Source organism: Scyliorhinus torazame, chromosome 2, assembly GCF_047496885.1.
Source record: "Scyliorhinus torazame isolate Kashiwa2021f chromosome 2, sScyTor2.1, whole genome shotgun sequence".
Taxonomy (NCBI): Eukaryota; Metazoa; Chordata; class Chondrichthyes; order Carcharhiniformes; family Scyliorhinidae; genus Scyliorhinus; species Scyliorhinus torazame.
The window spans coordinates 28,838,020-28,861,695 of NC_092708.1; the positions used below are offsets into that span (position 1 = coordinate 28,838,020).

The following is a 23,676-nucleotide window of genomic DNA, read 5'->3' on the forward strand; positions in this document are numbered from 1 at the left end:
CTCGTGGAGGGCTCGGAGGCGGTCCACTTGTGCGGTGGCACATGTGCCGCGGGACAGGGCGTCAGGAGGCTCATTTAGCTTCCCGGGACGACACAAGATCTCGTAGTTTTCGGTGCAGAGTTCTATCCTCCACCGCAAGACCTTGTTGTTTTTTATCTTGCCCCGCTGTGCATTATCGAACATGAAGGCAACCGACCGTTGATCCGTGAGGAGAGTGAATCTTCTGCCGGCCAGGTAATGCCTCCAGTGTCGCACAGCTTCTACTATGGCCTGAGCCTGCTTTTCGACTGATTTCGGGAGTATGGAGGGTACGTGAGAAGAAGGCCACGGGTCTGCCCGCTTGGTTGAGGGTGGCCACCAGAGCTACGTCGGACGCATCGCTCTCGACCTGGAAGGGGAGGGACTCGTCGATGGCGTGCATCGTGGCCTTTGCAATGTCTGCTTTGATGCGACTGAAGGCCTGGCGGGCCTCTAACGACAGGGGAAAAGCTGTGGATTAGATCAGGGGACGGGCCTTGTCCGCATAGTTGGGGACCCACTGGGCGTAGTAGCTGAAAAACCCTAGGCAACGCTTCAGGGCCTTGGAGCAGTGAGGGAGGGGGAACTCCATAAGGGGGCGCATGCGTTCAGGGTCGGGGCCTATAACTCCATTTCGCACTACGTAGCCGAGGATGGCTAGGCGGTTGGTGCTAAACACGCATTTATCCTTGTTGTATGTAAGGTTAAGGATTTTTGCGGTCTGGAGGAATTTTCGGAGGTTGGTGTCGTGGTCCTGCTGGTCGTGGCCGCAGATGGTGACGTTATCGAGATAGGGGAATGTTGCCCGAAAACCGGACCGGTCAACCATTCGGTCCATCTCACGCTGGAAGACCGAGACCCCATTGGTGACACCGAAGGGAACCCTTAAGAAGTGGTAGAGCCGCCCATCTGCCTCGAAGGCAATGTATTTGCGGTCACTAGTGCGGATGGGGAGCTGGTGGTAGGCGGACCTGAGATCCACCGTGGAGAAGACCTTCTAATGCGCGATCCTGTTTACCAGGTCAGATATGCGGGGGAGAGGGTACGCGTCCAGCTGCGTAAATCTGTTGATGGTCTGACTGTAGTCGATGACCATCCTATTCTTCTCCCCGGTCTTTACCACCACTACTTGAGCTCTCCAGGGGCTGTTACTGGCTTCAAAGACCCCTTCCCTCAGTAGCCTTTGGACCTCCGACATAATAAAGATCCGGTCCTGGGCACTGTACCGTCTGCTCCTGATGGCGACGGGTTTGCAATCTGGGGTGAGGTTCGCAAAAAGTGAAGGCGGGTCGACCTTAAGGGTCGCGAGGCCGCAGGCAGTAAGAGGGGGTATAGGGCCGCCAAATTTGAAGGTTAGACTTGAGGTTACACTGGAAGTCTAAACCCAGGAGCGCAGAGGTGGGGAAGGACGAAAAGACGGAAATTTTTGAACTCCCTTCCCTGGACTGTGATGTTTGCTGCACAAAACCCCTTTATCTCCACTGAGTGGGAACCGGAGGCCAGGGAGATTTTTTGGTTAACGGGGTGGATGAGGAGAGAACAGCGCCTTACCGTGTCGGGGTGTATGAAGCTCTCTGTGCTCCCAGAGTCGATTAGGCAGGACGTCTCGTGCCCGTTGATGAATACGGTCGTTGTAGCAGTTGAGAGTGTTCGAGGCCGGGACTGATCCGGGGTCACCGAGGCTAATCGCAGCATTTGAGAATTCTCTTCGGGCAGTGCGTGGTCAGCCGAGCTGGGGTCCTGGGGGTTCATCAAGATGGCGGCTCCCATTGGTCACACATGGCTGGGGGTGCACAAAATGGCGCCACCCATCCCTCCAACGTGGCGTCCGCGGAACAAGATGGTGGCACCCGGGGTCCGCACGTGGCCCTGGAATAGGAAGATGGCGGCGACCGCTGGCCGCACGGGGATGGTGGAGAAGTTTGTGGTTGCGGTCCGCATTCGCCGCCGGAGACTGCGGCAACCACACGGGCCTGACATACCACCACAAAATGGCCCTTTTTGAGGCATCCCTTGCAGGTGGATGCACAGGTCGGGCAGCGCTGGCGGAGGTGCTTGGCCGGCCCGCAAAAGTAGCAGCGGGGCCCCCCAGGGTTGCCACACCGCCTTGCAGCGCAGGCCTGTGGGGGGATGGGGGAAGTCTCGGGGTCGGCCGCGGAGGGGTTCCACGCTGCCCAGGGGGCTGCCGCGCGGTCAGGAACGTAAGCGCGGGCGTTCCAGGAGGCCACGCCCAGGGAGCCTGCAAGGGCTTGTGCCTCCCTGAGACCCAGAGTGTCTTTTTCTAACAGTCACTGGCGAATTTGTGAAGATAGCATACCTGCCACGAAAGCGTCCCGGACTAAGAGTTCAGTGTGTTCACTCATCGAAACTTGCGGGCAGCTGCAGCTTCTTCCCAACACCAGGAATGCACGGTAGAATTCTTCCAGCGATTCCCCAGGGGTTTGTCACCTTGTTGCAAGCAGGTGCCGGGCGTAGACCTGGTTTACCGGGCGAATATAGTGTCCTTTTAGCTGCTTTATTGCTGCATCGAAGTCTTCTGCTTCCTCGATGAGGGTGTAAATCTCCGGGCTCACCCTGGAGTGCAGGACGTGCAGTTTTGCTCTCCCGTGGGTGTATTTTCGGCCATCCCGAGATACCCTCCAAAGCACGCCAGCCAGTGCTTGAAGATTGCCGCTGAGTTCGCCGCGTGGGGGCTGAGTTGCAGACACTCCGGCTTGATTTGGAGCTCCATCCTTTCTTCTTAAAATCTAGCCTATTAAATTGATGCACGATCAATGACCACTAAAGCGAGGTTGTAGTCCAACTGAAGGCTTTAATAGACTAGGGGCTGTTTAGCACACTGGGCTAGATCGCTGGTCTTTGACAGCAGACCAAGGCAGGCCAGCAGCATGGTTCGATTCCTGTAACAACCTCCCCGAACAGGTGTCGGAATGTGGCAACTAGGGGCTTTTCACAGTAATTTCATTTTAAGCCTACTTGTGACAATAAGTGATTTTCATTTTTTTTTTCATAGATGTTTCCCCCAGCAGCTCAGGTACAGAATGAAGGCTGCTGGGGCAGCACGGGCTCTTACACCCCGCCTAGCAGGGCGGAGCTACCATACAGCCTAACCAATAGAAAGCATACAGTTTCCACCAATGATGCTCCAGCCTATCAGGTACCGTATTACCTATAATACCACACATACACACTCACACTCACACGCACACACAGCCAGCCGGTGGGTAAACGGCCTAAACTCAGCAGCAAAGCTGGGATTCAGAGATCAGGGCATCCTTTGTAAAGGACGCCCGATCTCAAAGTAAAGTTAAAGGCCCTTTCCACCACCCACGGCCATCAGAAACCCCAGCGGTCACGGGGAACACCCCCAATCCATGTGCTCAGAGGGGCAACCCCCAAACACAGGGCAACCCGACCTCCCCTCCCTCCCAGCATTGGGGCAACCAATCTCACAGTCTTAGCCCCCACCTGCAATGCAGGCACAACCCCCCCAACGTTCCCACTCCCCCCCCCCCCCACACACACACACACTCATAAGGGAACCTCTTCCCCCCCCCCCCCCCCCCCCCCCCCCACCCAAATCGGGCTACACAGAGGGCCCACCCCTGGCAGTGCAGACATGCCATAGGTTGGTACTTCATGGGTGCCAGGGTACTCAACCATGACCCTCACCACAAATAACAAAGAAAAGTACAGCACAGGAACAGGCCCTTTGGCCCTCCAAGCCTGCGCCAACCATGCTGCCCGTCTAACCTAAAACCTTCTACACTTCCGGGGTCCGTATCCTCTATTCCCATCCTATTAATGTAATTGTCAAGATGCCCCTTAAACGTCACTATCGTCCCTGCTTCCACCACCTCCTCCGGCAGCGAGTTCCAGGCACCCACTACCCTCTGTGTAAAAAACTTGCCTCGTACATCTCCTCTAAACCTTGCCCCTCGCACCTTAAACCTATGCCTCCTAGTAATTGACACCTCTAACCTGGGAAAAAGTCTATGACTATCCACTCTGTCTATGCCCCTCATAATTTTGTAGACCTCTATCAGGTCGCCCCTCAACCTCCATCGCTCCAATGAGAACAAACCGAGTTTATTCAACTGCTCCTCATAGCTAATGCCCTCCATACTAGACAACATCCTGGTAAATCTCTTCTGCACCCTCTCGAAAGCCTCCACATCCTTCTGGTAGTGTGGCACTAGAACTGAACACCATACTCCAAGTGTGGCCTAACTAAAGTCTATACAGCTGCAACATGACTTGCCAATTTTTATACTCAATGCCCCGGCCAATGAAGGTAAGCATGCCGTATGCCTTCTTGACTACCCTCGCCACCTGTGTTGCCCCTTTCAGTGACCTGTGGACTTGTACACCTAGATCTCTCTGACTGTCCATACTCTTAAGGGTTCTACCATTCACTGTATATTCCCTACCTGTATTAGACCTTCCAAAATGCATTACCTCACATTTGTCCGGATTAAATCCCATCTGCCATCTCTCCGCCCAAGTCTCCAAACAATCTAAATCCTGCTGTATTTACTGCCAGTCCTCATCGCTATCCGCAATTCCACCAACCTTTGTGTCGTCTGCAAACTTACTAATCAGACCAGTTACATTTTCCTCCAAATCATTTATATATACTTCGAACAGCAAAGGTCCCAGCACTGATCCCTGCGGAACACCACTAGTCACAGCCCTCCAATCAGAAAAGCACCCTTCCATTGCTACTCTCTGCCTTCTATGACCTAGCCAGTTCTGTATCCATCTTGCCAGCTCACCTCTGATCCTATGTGACTTCACCTTTTGTACCAGTCTGCCATGAGGGACCTTGTCAAAGGTCTTACTGAAGTCCAAGTAGACAACATCCACTGCCCTACCTGCATCAATCAATCTTTGTGGCCTCCTTGAAAAACTCTATCAAGTTAGTGAGACACGACCTTCCCTTCACAAAACCGTGCTGCCTCTCGCTAATACGTCCACTTGCTTCCAAATGGGAGTAGATCCTGTCTCGAAGAATTCTCTCCAGTAATCTCCCTACCACTGACGTAAGGCTCACCGGCCTGTAGTTCCCTGGATTATCCTCGCTACCCTTCTTAAACAAAGGAACAACATTGGCTATTCTCCAGTCCTCCGGGACATCACCTGAAGACAGTGAGGGTCCAAATATTTCTGTCATGGGGACTATATTCACTTTGTGGACCTAACATGCTATGGCCGGTCGGGACTCTCACATGGCAGCTGCAAACTCAGTCTGTGGCCGCCCTGGTGGTGGTGGGGGGGGGGGGGGGGGGGGGGGGGGGCGGGATCGGACTCTGGGGTCGGGGGTAGGGGGGTGCGGTCGGATCTCCGGGCGCGCGGCTGATCGGGGATGGGGGGGCCTACATTCTTCATCTGCCTCCGCAGTCCGTGTCCGCCATGGCGCTCGGCCGCATCCGTGCGCGGACTCGAAACCGGAAGTGCGGGGGCCCGTTTCCGCAGCTAAAGCTGTGTGCATCACTCCGGGTCCCTGCTAGCCACCTGCAGGTGAGTGAATTGGATGATCTTTTTCCAAGGAATCTTGAGAGTGAAACGCCAGTGTTTTTACGCCAGCAGGGGGACATAATAATAATCTTTATTGTCACAAGTAGGCTGACATTAACACTGCAATGAAGTTACTGCGAAAAGCCCCTTGTCGCCAGTCCCATTTTGGGAGAATCCAGTCCTTGGAGTGGGGGTGAGGAGAAAGTTTTCTCACTCAAAGAGTTGGCCACATCCGGACTTTACCGCCAAAGGTGGTGGAAGTTGATTCCATAACTCAATTGAAAAGGGAGTTAGACAAGTTCTTGAGGATGAAGAATTTTCAGAACTATGGGCTGTGGGACTTATCGCAACCGACTGCTCTTTCAAAGAACCATGTTATGGGCCAGGGTTTAGAGAACCCCAAAGTGTATCATGGAGTTCACCTGACCCACAACTTTTACTAGATTGTGGGATGGGGAGCACACGGCCCACTCTACAGGTGTGGTACAGCAGAAATGGAAAAGTGTTTTTTAAGCAAAACAATGTTTATTCTATGAACTCAAGTTAAACTTTTTGAAACATACAGTGAACATCTTAGCAACCATTAATTCAAATACAACCCCCAAAAAGTACAACGCTAAGTAATCCTTTAAGCTTTCCTTTTAACATCCATAAGACTTAAAACACCTTTTACCAGAAGCACATCAGGTTCAAGTCACTGCTGTTATTAGTTTTAAATCACCAGGATCGATTTACAATCTTTAGATTACAGAGATAGACTCTAATACACCTTCTGCCTGTGACTACAGCTATCCAGCTCTGAAAACAAAATTAAAACACACCCTGCAGTATACAGCCTAAAACGAAAGTAAAAAGCTGACAGACAGCCCAGCTCCACCCACTCTCTGACATCATTGCAGTAATAAACACCCATTTCTTAAAGGTACTCTCACATGACAACTACCACAGGCACGATGAGCCGAATGGCCTCCTCGCTGCTGTAAATCTCTACGATTCCATGGTTACTCGTGTGAAACGGTTGGACTTTCGGAGAGACGACTTGATTGAAGCATACAAGATGCTGAGGTGCCCTGACAAGGTGGGTGTAGAAAGGATGTTTCCTCTTGTGGGAGAACTGAGTGGGGGAGGGGTGTCACCGTTTAAAAATGAGGGGTCGCCCGTTTAAGATAGAGAATGAGGAGGAATCTTTTCCTCTCAGAGGATCACGAGCCGTTGGAATGACCTCCATCAAAGGGCAGCGGAAGCAGAGTCGTTGAGTTTCTTTAAGGCAGAGCTCGATAGACTATTGACGAGCAAGAGGGTGAAAGATTATCAGGGGTCAGCGGGAATGTGGAGTCAGGGTTGGAATGAGATCGGTCATGATCTTATTGGATGGCAGAGCAGGCTCAAGGAGCTAAGCGGCCTACTCGTATGTTTGTTATGAGGTCAATTTTCCAGACATTTGTCCTCCATTTGTACTTCCCTGTTTGGAAAAAAGGTACCGGCTTGTTGCATTGCCTTAGTTTACCATGAAGTCAGGTCCCAGCTTTATCCAGCCTGTATTGTCCAATACCCTACGTACTTTCATAAGTTGCCTCTTGGTCACCTTCCACTGAAGCAAAAGAGCTCACAAAGAACAAAGAAAAGTACAGCACACGAACAGGCCCTTCGGCCCTCCGAGCCTGTGCCGACCATGCTGCCCGTCTAAAACTAAAATCTTCTACACTTCCTGGGTCCGTACCCCTCTATTCCCATCCTATTCATGTATTTGTCAAGATGCCCCTTAAATATCCCTATCGTCCCTGCTTCCACCGGCAGCGAGTTCCACACACCCACTACCCTCTATGTAAAAAACTTGCCTCGTACATCTCCTCTAAACCTTGCCCCTCGCACCTTAAACCTATGCCCCCTAGTAATTGACCCCTCTACCCTGGGGAAAAGCCTGACTATCCACTCTGTCTATGCCCCTCATAATTTTGTCGACCTCTATCAGGTCGCCCCTCAACCTCCGTCGTTCCAGTGAGGACAAACCGAGCTTATTCAACCTCTCCTCATAACTAATGCCCTCCATACCAGGCACCATCCTGATTTCTCAAATTCACGTTTCGGAAATCTATGCTCTGGCTTGGGGGACGCAAGTTCCTCCCAGATATTGAGCTGTAGTTTCAACCCCTCTCAAATAGTCAGTGAAGCCGATATTCTGTTTTTGTTCTGACTCAGCCTGAACCCCAAATGAGAAAGGTCTTTACCTGTTGGTCAAACAATGCCCAGAACATTGGGAGAGGAAGATAAAGGAACAGCACTCGAGTAACCATCTTAATTTCTTTGATCAGCTGTTTCTGTAAGAAAATATATAGTCAACAAATTATTTTCTTTTTGCAAATAGAATTATTTCAAAAAGAGGTGCATTAAAGTATTCAGAACATTCAACAAAAGAGTTTGACATAACTGGATACTTTTCCCTTGCCCAGTCAAGCCAATGATCCCTCTTTGGAAAGTATTTTCCACGATGCCTCCAACGATTGGCAATTGAAAACTGAAAGAGAAGACGATTCTGTTTAAAACATGGGTCCCCGAGTGAACGTTTAGTCAGAAAACGATCCAAGAATTTAAGACAGAATACCCATTAAATTTGGCTGCTCACAGCACCTGGGAAAGTCACTTCCTGAATAGAGCTTTTTTTCTTAAAGAATAATTTAATAATCTTTATTACTGTCCCAAGTAGGCTTACATTAACACTGCAATTAAGTTACTGTGAAAATCCCCTAGTCGCCACACTCCAGCGCCTGTTCGGGTACACTGAGGGAGAATTCAGAATATCCAATTCACCTAACAAGCACGTCTTTCGGGACTTGTGGGAGGAAACCGGAGCACCCGGAGGAAACCCACGAAGACACGGGGAGAACGTGCAGACTCCGCACAGACAGTGACCCAAGCCGGGAATCGAACCAGGGACCCAGGCACTCTGAAGCAACAGTGCTAACCACTGTGCTACCGTGCCGCCCCACGTACACACTGATGTACACACACTATGGTGCTGGAAAAAATATGAACATCACAGGAAAAATAGTTCATCGTGAGTCAGGACTTTTCGAACACCAGTTCCACTTCACCAGCTTACTTAACAAATAATCCTAGGCCATGATTTTAGGGCCCCTTCTGTCCAATGGGCTGTTACGGTTCTGTGGTAGTATGTATTAGGGGTCATGTGGGACTGGAAGCCCTAATGTCATTGGCTGACAGATCCCGGGTCCTGGTTGGCCGTTGACCTCTAGCTCCGCCCTGAAGGCGGAGTATAAGAAGCCGGAGTCCTCCCCCGCAGGCCATTGTACTATCGAGCTGCGGGGGAACAGACACGCTTAATAAAGCCTCATCGACTTCACTCTATTCGTCTCACGGAGTCTTTGTGCGCTACAATTTATTAAGCGTGCCTAAAAAGGACTATGGAGCTCAGGATCATCCCGGAATGCCTGAGGATCAGCCCCCACGCAGTGAACGCGGAAGCAGCCTTCAAGCACTGGCAGACTTGTTTTGAGGCCTACCTCAGAACGGCCACTGGCCGGGTCACAGAAGACCAAAAACTACAGGTCCTGCACTTGAGGTTAAGCACGGAGATTTTCTCCCTCATCGAAGACGCGGAGGATTTCCAGACGGCGTTCGCAGCACTGAAAAGTCTCTACGTCCGCCCAGTTAACCAAATCTACGCTCGCTACCAGCTCGCGACGAGACGGCAAAGTCCCGGAGAATCGATGGACGAATTCTACGCCGCGCTGCTGATTTTGGGACGAGCCTGCAGCTGCCCTTCGGTGAACGCAAATGAACACACGGACATGTTAATGCGCGATGCTTTTGTGGCAGGTATTAATTCCTCCTAAATCCGCCAAAGACTTCTAGAAAAAGAGTCGCTAGGACTCTCAGAGGCACGGGCCCTAGCAGCCTCTCTAGACGTGGCCGCGCGTAATACCCGCGCCTACGGCCCCGACCGCGCGGCAGCCCATTGGGCTCCGTACGTACCCGTCGCGACAAACCCACCCCCCCCCCCGGACACCCCACAGGCTTGCGCGGTCCAAACGCCAAGTCGCACCGGGGGCGCCCGCTGCTATTTCTGCGGCCAGGCGAAACACCCCCGGCAGCGCTGCCCGGCCCGCGCAGCAATCTGCAAGAGCTGCGGGAAAAAGGGCCATTTCGCGGTTGTGTGCCGGTCCCGCGAGGTCGCCGCTGTCCTGGGAGAACAGGGAGCCCTGCAAGCCGCTTACGCTCCCCAACCCCCCCAGCGCCCCATGTACGACCCGCAGGCGCAGCCGCTCTGGGTCCCGACCACCGCGGTCCCGGGAGAACAGGGAGCCCTGCACGCCACTTACGCTCCCCAACCCACCCCCCCCCGTATGACCCGCCGGCGCTACCAATTTGGGTCCCGACCACCGCTGTCCCCAGAGATGAGGGAGCCCCGTGCGGTCCTAACGCTCCCCAACCCCCCCAGCGCCCCATGTGCGACCTGCAGACGCCGCCATTTTGGATCCCGGCCACCACGAGGGGAGGAAGGGCGCCGCCATCTTGGACCACCCCAGACCTGTACGACGCGTGGGGGTGACCATTTTGTCCACCCCCGCCGCCATCTTGTGATCCCCCAGCCATGTGCGATGTATGGGGGCAGCCATTTTGTTCATCCCCGACGCCATCTTGGACGGCAACAACGGACCCCAGTGTCGACGGCTCCACGGGGTTCGAGGAAGATGCTCCACTACTACAACCACGTCTCGCTTCAATTACGCTCGATCAAGCTCGGCCCCGGACACTCCAGACGACGACGACAACGGTGCTAATAAACGACCCCGACACGGTAAGACGCTGTTCCTTGACCACCTATCCCAGTGCACAAAAGATTTCCCTAGCTGCAGGATCCCACTCCGTACAGATCCAAGGTTTCTGCATAGTTACCCTAACGGTGCAGGGGAGGGAGTTCAAAAACTACAAACTACACGTCCTTCCCCAACTCTGCGCCCCCACATTACTGGGATTAGATTTCCAGTGCAATCTACAGAGCCTTACGTTCAAATTCGGCGGCCCAATACCCCCACTCACTATCTGCGGCCTCGCAACCCTCAAGGTGCAACCCCCGTCCTTGTTTGCGAACCTCACCCCCGGATTGCAAACCCGTCGCCACTAGGAGCAGACGGTACAGCGCCCAGGACCGGACCTTCATTCGGTCCGAAGTCCAGCGGCTACTAAAGGAAGGCATAATCCAGGCCAGCAATAGTCCCCTGGAGAGCACAGGTGGTAGTAATGAAGACAGGGGAGAAACAAAGGATGGTCATAGACTATAGCCAGACCATCAACAGGTACACACAACTAGACGCGTACCCTCTCCCCCGCATATCCGACATGGTCAATCGGATTACCCAATATAAAGTCTTCTCCACCGTGGACCTCAAGTCCGCCTACCATCAGCTCCCCATCCGCCCAAGTGACCGCAAGTACACAGCCTTCGAGGCAGACGGGCGATTATACCATTTCCTAAGGGTCCCATTTGGCGTCACAAACGGGGTCTCGGTCTTCCAACGGGAGATGGACCGAATGGTTGATCAACATGGGTTGCGGGCCACGTTCCCGTATCTCGACAATGTAACCATCTGCGGCCACGACCAGCAGGACCACGACGCCAACCTCCAAAAATTCCTCCAGATCGCCAAAGCCTTGAACCTCACGTACAACGAGGAGAAGTGCGTTTTTAGCACCAACCGGCTAGCCATTCTGGGCTACGTAGTGCGCAATGGGATAATAGGCCCCGACCCTGAACGTATGCGCGCCCTCATGGAATTTCCCCTCCCGCACTGCTCAAAAGCCCTGAAACACTGCCTGGGGTTTTTTTCATACTACGCCCAGTGGGTCCCCCAGTACGCAGACAAGGCCCGCCCCCTAATACAGACCACGACCTTCCCTCTGTCGATAGAGGCTTGCCAGGCCTTCAGCCGCATCAAAGCGGATATCGCAAAGACCACGATGCGCGCCATCGACGAGTCCCTCCCCTTCCAGGTCGAGAGCGACGCCTCCGACGTAGCTCTAGCGGCCACCCTTAACCAAGCGGGCAGACCCGTGGCCTTTTTCTCCCGAACCCTCCACGCTTCAGAAATCCGCCACTCCTCAGTGGAAAAGGAAGCCCAAGCCATAGTGGAAGCTGTGCGACATTGGAGGCATTACCTGGCCGGCAGGAGATTCACTCTCCTCACGGACCAACGGTTGGTAGCCTTCATGTTCGATAATGCACAGTGGGGCAAAATCAAACGACAAGATCCTAAGGTGGAGGATCGAGCTCTCCACCTTCAACTACGAGATCTTGTATCGTCCCGGAAAGCTGAACGAGCCGTCCGATGCCCTATCCCGCAGCACATGTGCCAACGCACAAATTAACCGCCTCCAAACCCTCCACGAGGACCTCTGCCACCCGGGCGTCACTCGGTTTTACCACTTTATCAAGTCCCGCAACCTCCCATACTCTTTAGAGGAGGTCCGTACAGTCACAAGGGACTGCCACATCTGCGCGGAATGCAAACCGCATTTTTTCAGGCCGGATGGTGCGCACCTGATTAAGGCTTCCCGCCCCTTTGAACGCCTTAGTCTGGATTTCAAAGGGCCCCTCCCCTCCACCGACCGCAACGCATATTTCCTTAATGTGGTGGACGAATACTCCCGCTTCCCATTCGCCATTCCCTGCTCTGACATGACCGCGGCCACAGTCATTAAAGCCCTGAACACCATCTTCACACTGTTCGGTTGCCCCGCATACGTCCACAGCGACAAGGGGTCCTCTTTCATGAGTGACGAGCTGCGCCAGTTCCTGCTCAGCAAGGGCATAGCCTCAAGCAGGACGACCAGCTACAACCCCCGGGGGAACGGGCAAGTAGAGAGGGAGAACGGCATGGTCTGGAAGACCGTCCTACTGGCCCTACGGTCCAGGGACCTCCCAGTTTCACGGTGGCAGGAGGTCCTCCAGGACGCTCTCCACTCCATCCGGTCGCTATTATGTACGAGCACTAATCAAACGCCTCATGAGCGTCTCCTTGTCTTCCCTAGGAGGTCCTCCTCTGGAACGTCGCTGCCGACCTGGCTGGCGGCCCCAGGACCCATCTTGCTCCGAAAGCATGTGCGGGCACACAAGGCGGACCTGTTGGTCGAAAGGGTTCACCTCCTCCACGCGAACCCGCAGTACGCTTACGTGGAGTACCCCGACGGCCGACAGGACACGGTCTCCCTGCGGGATCTGGCGCCCGCCAGCAACACACACACCCCCCCGACACCATTCACCCAACCCCCCCCTTCCTGCCACCGCCGCACCCCGCGACCGCCCCCCTTCCCAGGAGGATCGGTTCCCCTCCCCTCAGGCCCGACCAAGAATAAAGCCCAAGCTGAAACCGTAAGGCTCCCGGAGACGACAACACCGGTACAAGCACCACCACCACCACCGGGGCCAAGGCGATCGACACGGACGACCAGACCGCCCGACCGACTCGTGGCGTCGATCTAAGTCAATATATGGACTTTTCACAAGAACATTTTGCTTTTCTCCCGATACCTTCTGTAAATAGTTGAAACAGGACAAAATTGTACATACTGTATTGCCATATGAATGTTTTCCTCCCAGGACCAGCCCTGTAAACGCCTTACCACCATGTGAAGCATCACCCCGCCGGGTTCATTTTTGACAAGGGGTGAATGTGGTAGTATGTATTAGGGGTCATGTGGGACTGGAAGCCCTAATGTCATTGGCTGACAGATCCCGGGTCCTGGTTGGCCGTTGACCTCTAGCTCCGCCCTGAAGGCGGAGTATAAGAAGCCGGAGTCCTCCCCCGCAGGCCATTCTACTATCGAGCTGCGGGGGAACAGACACGCTTAATAAAGCCTCATCGACTTCACTCTATTCGTCTCACGGAGTCTTTGTGCGCTACAGGTTCCCATCGAGGTAAACACAGTTTAAATTGCCTTTCGCCTCCCCTGGGGGTGGGTGGTGATGTACCATTTGTCAATGTTCTCTGTCGATTATTCTTTTGTCTGCTCTGTGCGTACTGTGTACGTTCCCTCGGCCGCAGAAAAATGCTTTTCACTGGGCTTTGGTACATGTGGCTATAAATCAAATCAAGCAGGAGGGGGAAGGGGGCGGTTGGGGTAGGGCAGGAGGGGAAAGAAAGAGGAAGTTGTCCAGAAAATGGTCTTGAAAGAAAAATGCTGAAGAACATGTTTCAATGTTTTCCGGGCAGCGTCCCAGAATTTGGGGGTCTGCACGTGAGGAAGAATCAGGATCTGAAACTGCGACAGGAAACAAAACGAGCAAACCCTGACTCCGTGTGGCTTTTACAGACGCAGCTGCCTCACCCACAACATAGCCATGAAGATTAGAATTCTTAGGAATGACGTAATGCTGTATTCCTTCCCTAAATCATCTCAATCGCATTCATCCTTCAATCTTTCGACACAATGTGGCTGATTCTTAAATGCCCAGCCTGCGATGCCCATGGTCCCCTCTCTCCATCCATCACCGCCAGCTTCATCGAAATGCTTCTTGTATCCACTCAAAAATAGTCACTTCAATTCTTTCGCCTTCTAAAGCAGCATCTTGGGACAAAATTGCAGGCAGCTCCGACCCCGTCTGTGGCTCACTTGCTTCTGACTGTCAACGTTATGGGTTCAAGGCTGGTTTGAGGAATTGAGGTTAAAAAACTAGAAGAATGGTTCTGGGTCAGTAATGACAGAGTGCTGTGTTGTTGGTGTGTTGGAATGTTCTAGGTGTGAACTCCAACAAGGATGAACTGTACGCATAACTAGTTTGGTTACGCTACTTACACTCTGGGCATGGTGGGTAACAGAGCAGACACGGGCAGGTTTCGCGTCACGTGGAACTTGTGCAATTCCAACGAACACTGGCATGCGATTCGCCAGGGTAGGGATCAGCACTGGAGAGCCTGACAAGCAGGAGCATAGAGGCACTCCACTCCCCACCCATAGAATCATAGAATTTACAGTGCAGAAGGAGGTCATTTGGCCGATCTCGTCTGCATCAGCCCTTGGAAGGAGCACCCCACTTAGGCTCACACCATCCCTGTAACCCTACCTAACCTTTATGGACACCAAGGGCAATTTAGCATGGCCAATCCACCTAACCTGCACATTATAGACTGTGGGAGGAAACCGGAGCATCTGGAGGAAACCCACGCAGACACGGGGAGGACGTGCAGACTCCGCACAGACAGTGACCCAAGCCGGAATCGAACCTGGGACCCTGGAGCTGTGAAGCAACTGTGCCAACCACTGTGCTACCATGCTGCCCGTGTGCTACCGTGCTGCCCCATCCCAGCCAAGAAGACGGCACCGCTGGTTGCACTGGGCCACGCCCATCCCACTGATGGGTCGGCTGGGGCCAGAAGGGGGGTGGGCTGGGGTGGCACCCATGTGACCTGCGGCGCCAAGTTCTCAGTGGGCAGTCATCGTTGTGCGTAGCCACATGGCTGCCTTTCAGGCTGCGGAAATGGTGCTCCGTGCCCGTCCAGCCCGATCCCACAGCCCACCTCCTGGTCGCCCCCTACTGCTTCCCCCCCTGGCCCTGTCAGTAGCCCCCTGGACAGCGGCACAACTGCGGCACACTTTTCGTACCCGCGCTCTCTCCCTCAGCAGCCACGGCGCTTGTTTCCGATTTGAAATACAAGTGAACCCCGCTGTCGGTAATTCTTCCTGGTGGAGGCGCAGCATCGCGGGGGGGACCCCGTAAGATGGTGGGCCGGGCACGTTAATGAGTTAATGATATGCCAACAGCCTTTACTGTACAATTTGCATGCCACACATCTCTGAGAGTTGCCCGTCTGCTGACTAGGGTGGCAGCACGTGACTGCCTCATGTCAGTGCGACAGAGTGATGTACCTCAGAGATTAGCATACCCATTCTGTTAACCCTTTATGGTACAGTTGGAGGTTCCAGCTTTCTGCTGAGGACCTGCCTTTGCTCTTAGGTGAATGGAAAAGACCCACGGGATTGTTTTGAAAAATAAATGTCGGGGAGTTCACGTTGGGGGTCCCGGCCAATATCTGTCTCTCATCAGCAGAGAAAAATAACAGTCTGGCCAGTTTTAAATTCATGCCTGTTGGAGCTTGCTTTGCTCCAAATGGTCACCCTCTTTCCTGCAACAGCGACTAGGCCTCAAAAGTACCTCACTGACTTTAAGGCAATTTGGGATGCTCTGAGGTTAAAAAAGGTGCTATATAAACGGAGTCTGGAACGAACTTCCTGAGAGGGAAGTGGAGGCAGGTCTGATCAAGGTATTCAAATGGGAATTGGATTGCTTTCGGAAAAGAAAGAGTGTGCAGGATCAGGGGGATAAGGTGGGGGATCGGGATGAGGTAGAATGCTCTTTCAGAGAGCCAATGCGGATTTGATAGGCCGAATGGCCTCCTTCTGTGCTGTAAATATTCTGTGATTCTGTCATCAAGGCTGGGTTTGTAATTGGGTATGGTCCCTCGGGATATTTGTCTCTCCAGCAATCATGTCAATCCTTGCAGGTAAAATCGGTAACAATGGGTAATCCATTCTCCTCTCTGGCAGTGTTAGAACACTACGGAGACATGGGGCGGGATTCTCCGTTACGCCGGCGCCTGGGGGTTTCCCGACGGCGTGGGGCTGTCCCACAATGGGAAACCCCATTGACCGGCCGGGGTAACGGAGAATCCCGCCGGCGGGCCGAGGCTGAAAAGTGACGTGGCGGGGCAGAGAATCCAGGCCATGATACGCAGACAGGTTGAGAACTGTTTATTTCAGGTGTAACTGAATTGGGGATGGATCTCTGTACATTGGCACCAGTCTGACCCTGTTGCCTGGCATGCTGCTCGCATCCTGGAATAGAGTCTACACACCTGCACCATGCGGAATACAGTCAGTACACAGGGCGTTGGCACCACCCATCACCGTGGCAACTGAAGCTCAATTTTGGTGAAGAAATCTGCCATTGGAAACTCACTGAGGGACTTGAGGAGAAGAGGAGGCCGAGGATTAATTAATCTCATGTGGCAACCAAACGGAAAGGGGGTGTGGGAAGAGCCGGAGGGCGGGAATAACTGGATTACTCTTTGAAAGGGTTAGTTCAGACCCGATGGGTCAAATGGCCTCCATCCATGTTGTATGATACTAAGAGTAGGCACGCCAATATTAATGGCTCACAATTTAACAGAAGGTGGGATTTTCCAGCCCCTCCCCCCCCCCCCCCTTTCCCCTCCCCCCACTGTGTGTTTTCTGGCGGAGCATGCAAATCGCCATTGGCCGTCGGCAGGATTTTCCAATCCCGACGATGGCTATGGCGTTTTGCTTGGCTCGCCCACGTCGCCGCTGGGGAACCTTTGGCGGGCCGTGACGATCCCGCTGGTGGGAACAGCTGAAAAATCCGGTCCAAACTTGCCACAAGCAAAATAAATAGCTTCTAAAAATGTAGCAATATTTGCGAAGGTCCATTAACTCATGAGGAATGATGATTGCTAAATCATTCCCACGGCACTCACCTCAACACATTTACAGACTTCGACCAATATATTTCCCTGGGGTGGAAGTTTTTTGTAGAGACCGCTTCCTGATATGAACACAACTAAATCAAAGGAAAAAAAAAAAATCAAATTAATGTTCACATTTCCACAGCACTTTCTTTCCTTGTTCCTTATCACTGAATTCCCTATTCACCATTCTATCTCTTCCTAATGGGAATGTCGGGTAACTAACGCTGACAATGTCCCAAACCCCCGGTTACCACCACCGGGGAGGACAAAGGGAAAATTGGGAACACCACCACTTCCAAGTTCCCCTCAAAGTCTCACGACACCCTGATTTGGAACTGGGGAGGAGATGGTGGTGTCGTGGGAATATCGCTGTACTAGTAATCCAGAGGCCCAGACTAATGCTCCTGGGATATGGGTTCAACTCCCACCACGGCAGCTGGTGAAATTTGAACTGAAAAGCTAGACTCGGTAACGATGACCATTGTCGAGCCACCTGGTTCGCGCATGTCCTTTAGGGAAGGAAACCTGCCGTCCTTAGCTGGTGTGGCCTACATGTGACTCCGGGTCCACAGGTAAGTCTTAAAGCCCTCTGCAATGGTGTCGCTCAAGGGGCAATTAGGTCAACAGGGACTGCAGCCAGATGCACTCGGTGGACTCTCACCTTCCCAAGGGAAACTGAAGGAATGGGCGATAAATGGGACCTTGCCAGCCATACCCACACCCGAGAATGAACAGAAATAGTTCTGCATCTGCACAAAATTATCCTAAATTGGCACGTTTGTGGGTCATGTAAGATTGGGTGCAGAAGCTGGGATTGTCACGCCAGTCCACTTCTGAGGTTGGGGTGAAGACATGTTTTCTGTGCAGGACAGGGAGACTTGACTCTGCGTTTACCCTGTGCCCTGAACTGCTCCACATTGTGTACAACAATTAAAAGGTTAGTCCCAGCAGTAACGAGCAGGGTGAATACAGCCGGAGGGTGAAACTGCAGCTTACCCAATGCGACCACCATGAGCCCAGCAGGAACGCCAAAGGCTAGAGCGTAACAGTCTCCACCGAAACATTGAACGTCAGCTGGAAAACACCACAAGGCTTGGTCATTGAGGATGGATACACTGCATTACCCTTACAGAGTCTGAACACAGTTACTACCCGACCAGCAGGCCGTGAATCAGGCCCTCAAACAGAGAACAAAGGGCACTGTTGCATCTCTGGGAAATCTTTACTTAACAGCCGGAAATCTGAAGAGAATTTACACAGCTGAAAATAAATATGAATTTGAATACAGCGTTCGGAGCAGGATTTTTCTCAGCAGGGATGGCTGTCGGCACGGCGGGGTTGCTGTTTAGGTGGGTGGGTTACGGTTGTCCTCTGGACTCAGCCAGTCAAACTTCAAACAACACAACAAAATACCGTGGATTCCGGAAATCTGAAATAAAGTCAGAAAACGCTGGAAAACGCTCGGCGTCTGTGGAGCGCCAAACTGGGCTAAAAGGCAAGACTTGGCCAAAACCATCGCTGTCCTGACATCAGCCGGGAGTGCCGGTCAGCGACACGGATGGGCAGTCGGTGGGACTTTACCTCCTGATTTTACGGGTGGCGGTTAACGGAGCAGCTGCCACCGGGGTTGCCATCCGCTTCAGGACAGTCTCCTGCCCCTGCGGGTTGCCAGCCCTAAATCAGTAGGCCGGCCCTCTCAGCCTCACCAAGGGCGGTGGCCATTGCTGACACAGGCAGGGGCCCTGGTGCCTTACAGTAGGTAGATTGAAGAAAATTTAAATAAAACTAAAGTTGCTATTGCTGGAGGGTCCCCACCCCATAAAGTGATGGAAGACAGGAGTGATTAAATGACAGAAGAAATGATGGTACTTGGCAAATGGAGAGTAATGGGACAAGTAGAGAACCAAACGATATGTCCGGAGCAGGAATCAATGGGAAAATACAACAGCTGCCAACCTGGGGCAAACTAAGGAAGCACAGGCTTCGATCATAGATTGTTGAATTCAATGTTAAGTCGGGAAGACTGAATGAAGACTGCCTAGTGGAAAGGTGAGGTACTGTTCCTTGACTTTACATTGAGCTTCATTGGAACAGGGTGAGGACAGAGTGGTGAGAGTGGGAGCAGGATGGAGAATTAAAATGTCAGGGAGCTCAGGGTCACACTTGAGGACTGAATGGAATCCATGATGCGACCGCCCACTCTCGCGTTTAGTCTCCTTGACACTTGGATACAAAATTGGCTTGGCGGTCGAAGACAGAGGGTGGTTGTGGAGGGTTGTTTTTCAAACTGGAGGCCTGTGACCAGCGGTGTGCCTCAGGGATCAGTACTGGCTCCACTGTTATTTGTGATGTATATCAATGATTTGGATGAGAATGTAGGAGGCATGGTTAGTAAGTTTGCAGATGACACCAAGATCGGTGGCACAGTGGATCGTGAAGAAGTTTATGTAAGTTTGCAACAGGGGGCGTCATTCTCCGACCCGGCGGGGGGTCGGAGAATCGCCGGGGGCTGGCGTGAATCCTGCCCCCGCCGGTTGCCGAAGTCTCCGGCACCGGATATTCGGCGGGGGCGGGAATCGGGATGCACCGGTTGGCGGGCCCACACGCTGGATTCTCCAGCCCGGGTGGGCCGAAGTCCCGCCGATAAATTGCCTGTCCCGCCGGCGTGGATTAAACCACCTTTTGAACGGCGGGACAAGGCGGCGTGGGCGGGCTCCAGAGTCCTGGGGGGGGCGCGGGGCGATCTGGCCCCGGGGGGTGCCCCCACGGTGGCCTGGCCCGCGATCGGGGCCCACCGATCCGCGGGCGGGCCTGTGCCGTGGAGGCACTTTTGCCCTTCCGCCTCCGCCACGGTCTCCACCATGGCAGAGGCGGAAGAGACTCCCTCCACTGCGCATGCGCGGGAAACTGACAGCGGCCGCTGACGCTCCTGCGCATGCGCCGCCCGGAGATGTCATTTCCGCGCCAGCTGGCGGGGCAACAAAGGCCGTTTCCGCCAGCTGGCGGGGTGGAAATTCCTCCGGCGTCGGCCTAGTCCCTGAATGTTGGGGCTCGGCCCCCAAAGATGCGGAGCATTCCGCACCTTTGGCGCGGCGCGATGCCCATCTGATTGGCGCCGTTTTGGGCGCCAGTCGGCGGACATCGCGCCGCTTCGGGAGAATTTCGCCCCTCATCTTGACCAATTGGGCCAGTGGGCCAATGAATGGCAGATGGAGTTTAATTTGGATAAATGTGAGGTAATGCATTTTGGTAGATCGTCAGGGCAGGACCTATTCAGTTAATGGTCGGGAGTTGGGGAGAGTTACAGAACAAAGAGATCTAGGGGTACAGGTTCATAGCTCCTTGAAGGTGGAGTCAAACGTGGACAGGATGGTGAAGAAGGCATTCGGCATGCTAGGTTTTATTGGTCAGAATATTGAATTACAGGAGTTGGGACGTCTTGCTGAAGTTGTACAAGACATTAGTAAGGCCACACTTGGAATACTGTGTATTGTTCTGGTCACCCTATTATAGAAAGGATATTGTTAAACTAGAAAGAATGCAGAAAAGATTTACTAGGATGCTACCGGGACTTGATGGTTTGGGTTACAAGGAGAGGTTGGATAGACTGGGGCTTTTTTCTCTGGAGCATAGGAGGCTTAGAGGTGATCTTATAGAGGTCTATAAAATAATGAATCGCATAGATAAGTTAGATAGTCAACATCTTTTCCCAAAGGTAGAGGAGTCTAGAACTAGAGGGCATAGGTATAAGGTGAGAGGGGAGAGATACAAAAGAGACCAGAGGGGAAATTTCTTCACACAGTAAGTGGTGAGCATCTGGAACGAGCTGCCAGAGGCAGTGGCCGAGGCGGGTACAATTTTTTCCTTTAAAAAACAGTTAGACAGTTACATGGGCAGGGTGGGTATGGAGGGATATGGGCCAAATGCGGGCAAGTGGGACTCGCTTAGTGATAGAAACTGGGCGGCCTGGACAAGCTGGGCCGAAGGACCTGTTTCCATGCTGTAAACATCTATGACTCAATCTATGATTCTATGACACTGGGCGAGGCCAGCATTGGCATCAACCACGATGTTCTCCATGATATTAAGACCGTGCAACACTTACTGGTAGAAAATAGCTACTTGGTTCACTCTTTCGTGACACCAGTTAGGGTGATAATAGTCAAAAATGTATTGACAAGTGCCCTCATTTTTAGCAAACAATTTACTTCAGGATCAAAACATGTTAAAGGAAACTTAATAAATTGAATCAAATGTGGTCCCCAGTGTTGATGACGTACCTCAGTCTCTGTGGCACCCAGAGTGCATCAGTCATACCAGTGGACACAGTGTATACATTCTTTCATTTGAGGGACACCCCAGCATGGACATAGCCATGGCGGAGAGGCAGGAAATTGGACCAAATGACTCGTGATCGTGCACTGATTGGACAGGTGTATGACCACGGTAGGGGCAGAAGGCCCGACTCTTGTTCGCGCTGTCTCGCTGAGGCAATAACCCCTTCGTTGCCCCCGAGGTGGGTGGGCTGAGCAGGTAAATATCCCGGCTCCCACTTCCCGCCTCAAAGTTGAAAATCTAGCCGAGGGGCACAGCCAGGCCACAGAAGTAGCGACTTGTCTGATGTCCTGGCGAACTGCAAACAATCATCGCCCCCGTGGTGACCTCCCAGTGTTAGCCAATCTAATTCAATAGGAAATGAAGCATATGGTGAAAGTGGCTGTGGTTAAGGAGCGAGTCTTGTCTTAAAAAGATAACCTTGATGCACAATTAATTGCACAAAGACTAAAGTTGGGTACAACTGTGGCTTTATTACAGTCAGATGCATGGCCTCCTGCTGCAGCCGGTGAAATGGCAGGACACTGGAGGTCATGCATATTTATACAATTTTCCGTGGGCGGAGCCAGCCGGCAGGAGCTACTGGCGAACCTGTAGTGCAGGTCCTACCTTACATCTCCCATTACAGTGGTTCACTACATTCACCCCCTGTTAAAAAGGAGTCCGGTGGGGGTGACGTGAAACTATATACAATTAGTGCAATTATGTACAGTGGTAGGGAAAGAAAAGTCCATGTTGTACGTCCGGAGTCCGTCAAAGGTTCAGCCGGTCCGGTGCTTTGGTGCTTCGTTGGGAGCGGTGTAACGGTGGCGGCGAAGTCGGTGCTGGCGGTGGTGGAGGTGGCACCGATGGCGGTGGTGGCGGTGCTGATGCTGGCCAGTCATCGGGGAACTCCGGGAGCGTGCCTCTTCGTCCTCGTGTGCGGAAAAGTGTGGGGGGGTGGTCTGGTGGGGTCAATATTGGCGGCGCGGTGGGAGGGTGCATTGGTGGGGGTGTGTGTTGGGGTGGAACCTGACGGTGTCAGGTCCCTGAGTGAGACAGTATCTTGGCGGCCGTCGGGGAACTCAACGTAGGCATATTGAGGGTTGGCGTGGAGCAGGTGAACCCTGTCCACCAAGGGGTCCGCCTTGTGGAGTCGGACGTGCCTACGGAGAAGGACCGGTCCTGGAGCAGCGAGCCAAGTCGGGAGCGACACCCCGGATGTGGACTTCCCGGGGAAGGTAAAAACATGTTCATGGGGTGTGTTATTAGTGGCGGTGCACAATAGTGACTGGATGGAGTGTAGAGCGTCAAGGAGGACCTCCTGCCAGTGAGAGGCTGGGAGGTTCTTGGACCGTAGGGCCAGCTGGACGGCTCTCCAAACCGTCCCATTCTCCCGTTCTACTTGCCCGTTTCCCCGGGGGTTTTAGCTGGTCGTCCTGCTGGAGGCGATACCCTGCTGAGCAGGAACTGACACAGCTCATCGCTCATGAATGAGGATCCCCGTCACTGTGGATGTAGGCGGGGAAACCGAACAGAGCGAAGATGGTGCTGAGGGCCTTGATGACGGTGGCAGAAGTCATATCGGGGCATGGGATGGTGAAGGGGAATCTGGAGTACTCATCGACCACACTGAGAATGTACATGTTATGGTCGGTGGAGGGGAGGGGCCCTTTAAAATCAACGCTGAGGCGTTCAAAGGGGCGGGAAGCGTTTACCAGGCGCGCACGGTCCGGCCGGTAGAAGTGCGGCTTGCACACCGCACAGACCTGGCAGTCTCTGGTGACTGTCCTTACTTCCTCGACGGAGTAGGGCAGAATGCGAGCTTTGACCAGATGGTGCAATCGAGTGACCCCCGGTTGACAAAGGCTGTCATGTAGGGCCCGGAGTTGGTCCACTTGTGCGCTGGCACATGTACCTCGGGAGAGGGCGTCTGGGGGCTCGTTGAGTTTACCGGGGCGATGCAAAATCTCGTAATTATAGGTGGAGAGCTCGATTCTCCACCGCAAGATTTTATCATTTTTGATCTTGCCCCGCTGTGTGTTATTGAACATGAAGACTACCGACCATTGGTCTATAAGGAGAGTGAATCTCTTACTGGCCAGGTAATGCCTCCAATGCCGCGCAGCTTCAACGATAGCTTGGGCCTCCTTTTTGACGGATGAGTGTCGAACTTCAGAGGCATGAAGGGTGCGGGAAAAGAATGCCACGGGTCTGCCTGCCTGGTTTAGGGTGGCGGCAAGGGCGACGTCTGAAGCGTCGCGTTCTACTTGGAAAGGCAGCGACTCGTCCACTGCTCGCATCCCGGCCTTGGCGATGTCTGCTC

General features: G+C 53.2%; 1 protein-coding gene across 2 annotated transcripts in view; it reads right to left on the bottom strand.

Moving 5' to 3' along the window:
• Positions 1–23,676, bottom strand: part of slc15a2 (solute carrier family 15 member 2) — a 133,511-nt gene that overhangs the window by 65,982 nt on the left and 43,853 nt on the right. For both annotated transcript variants that reach the window (XM_072469987.1, XM_072469994.1), the window contains 4 exons: positions 18,033–18,110; positions 17,046–17,128; positions 7,964–8,050; positions 7,764–7,853 (listed from right to left, as the gene is read on the bottom strand). In XM_072469987.1, coding sequence (XP_072326088.1) covers positions 7,764–7,853; positions 7,964–8,050; positions 17,046–17,128; positions 18,033–18,110 — 338 coding nt within the window. The remainder of the gene's footprint in view (positions 1–7,763; positions 7,854–7,963; positions 8,051–17,045; positions 17,129–18,032; positions 18,111–23,676) is intronic.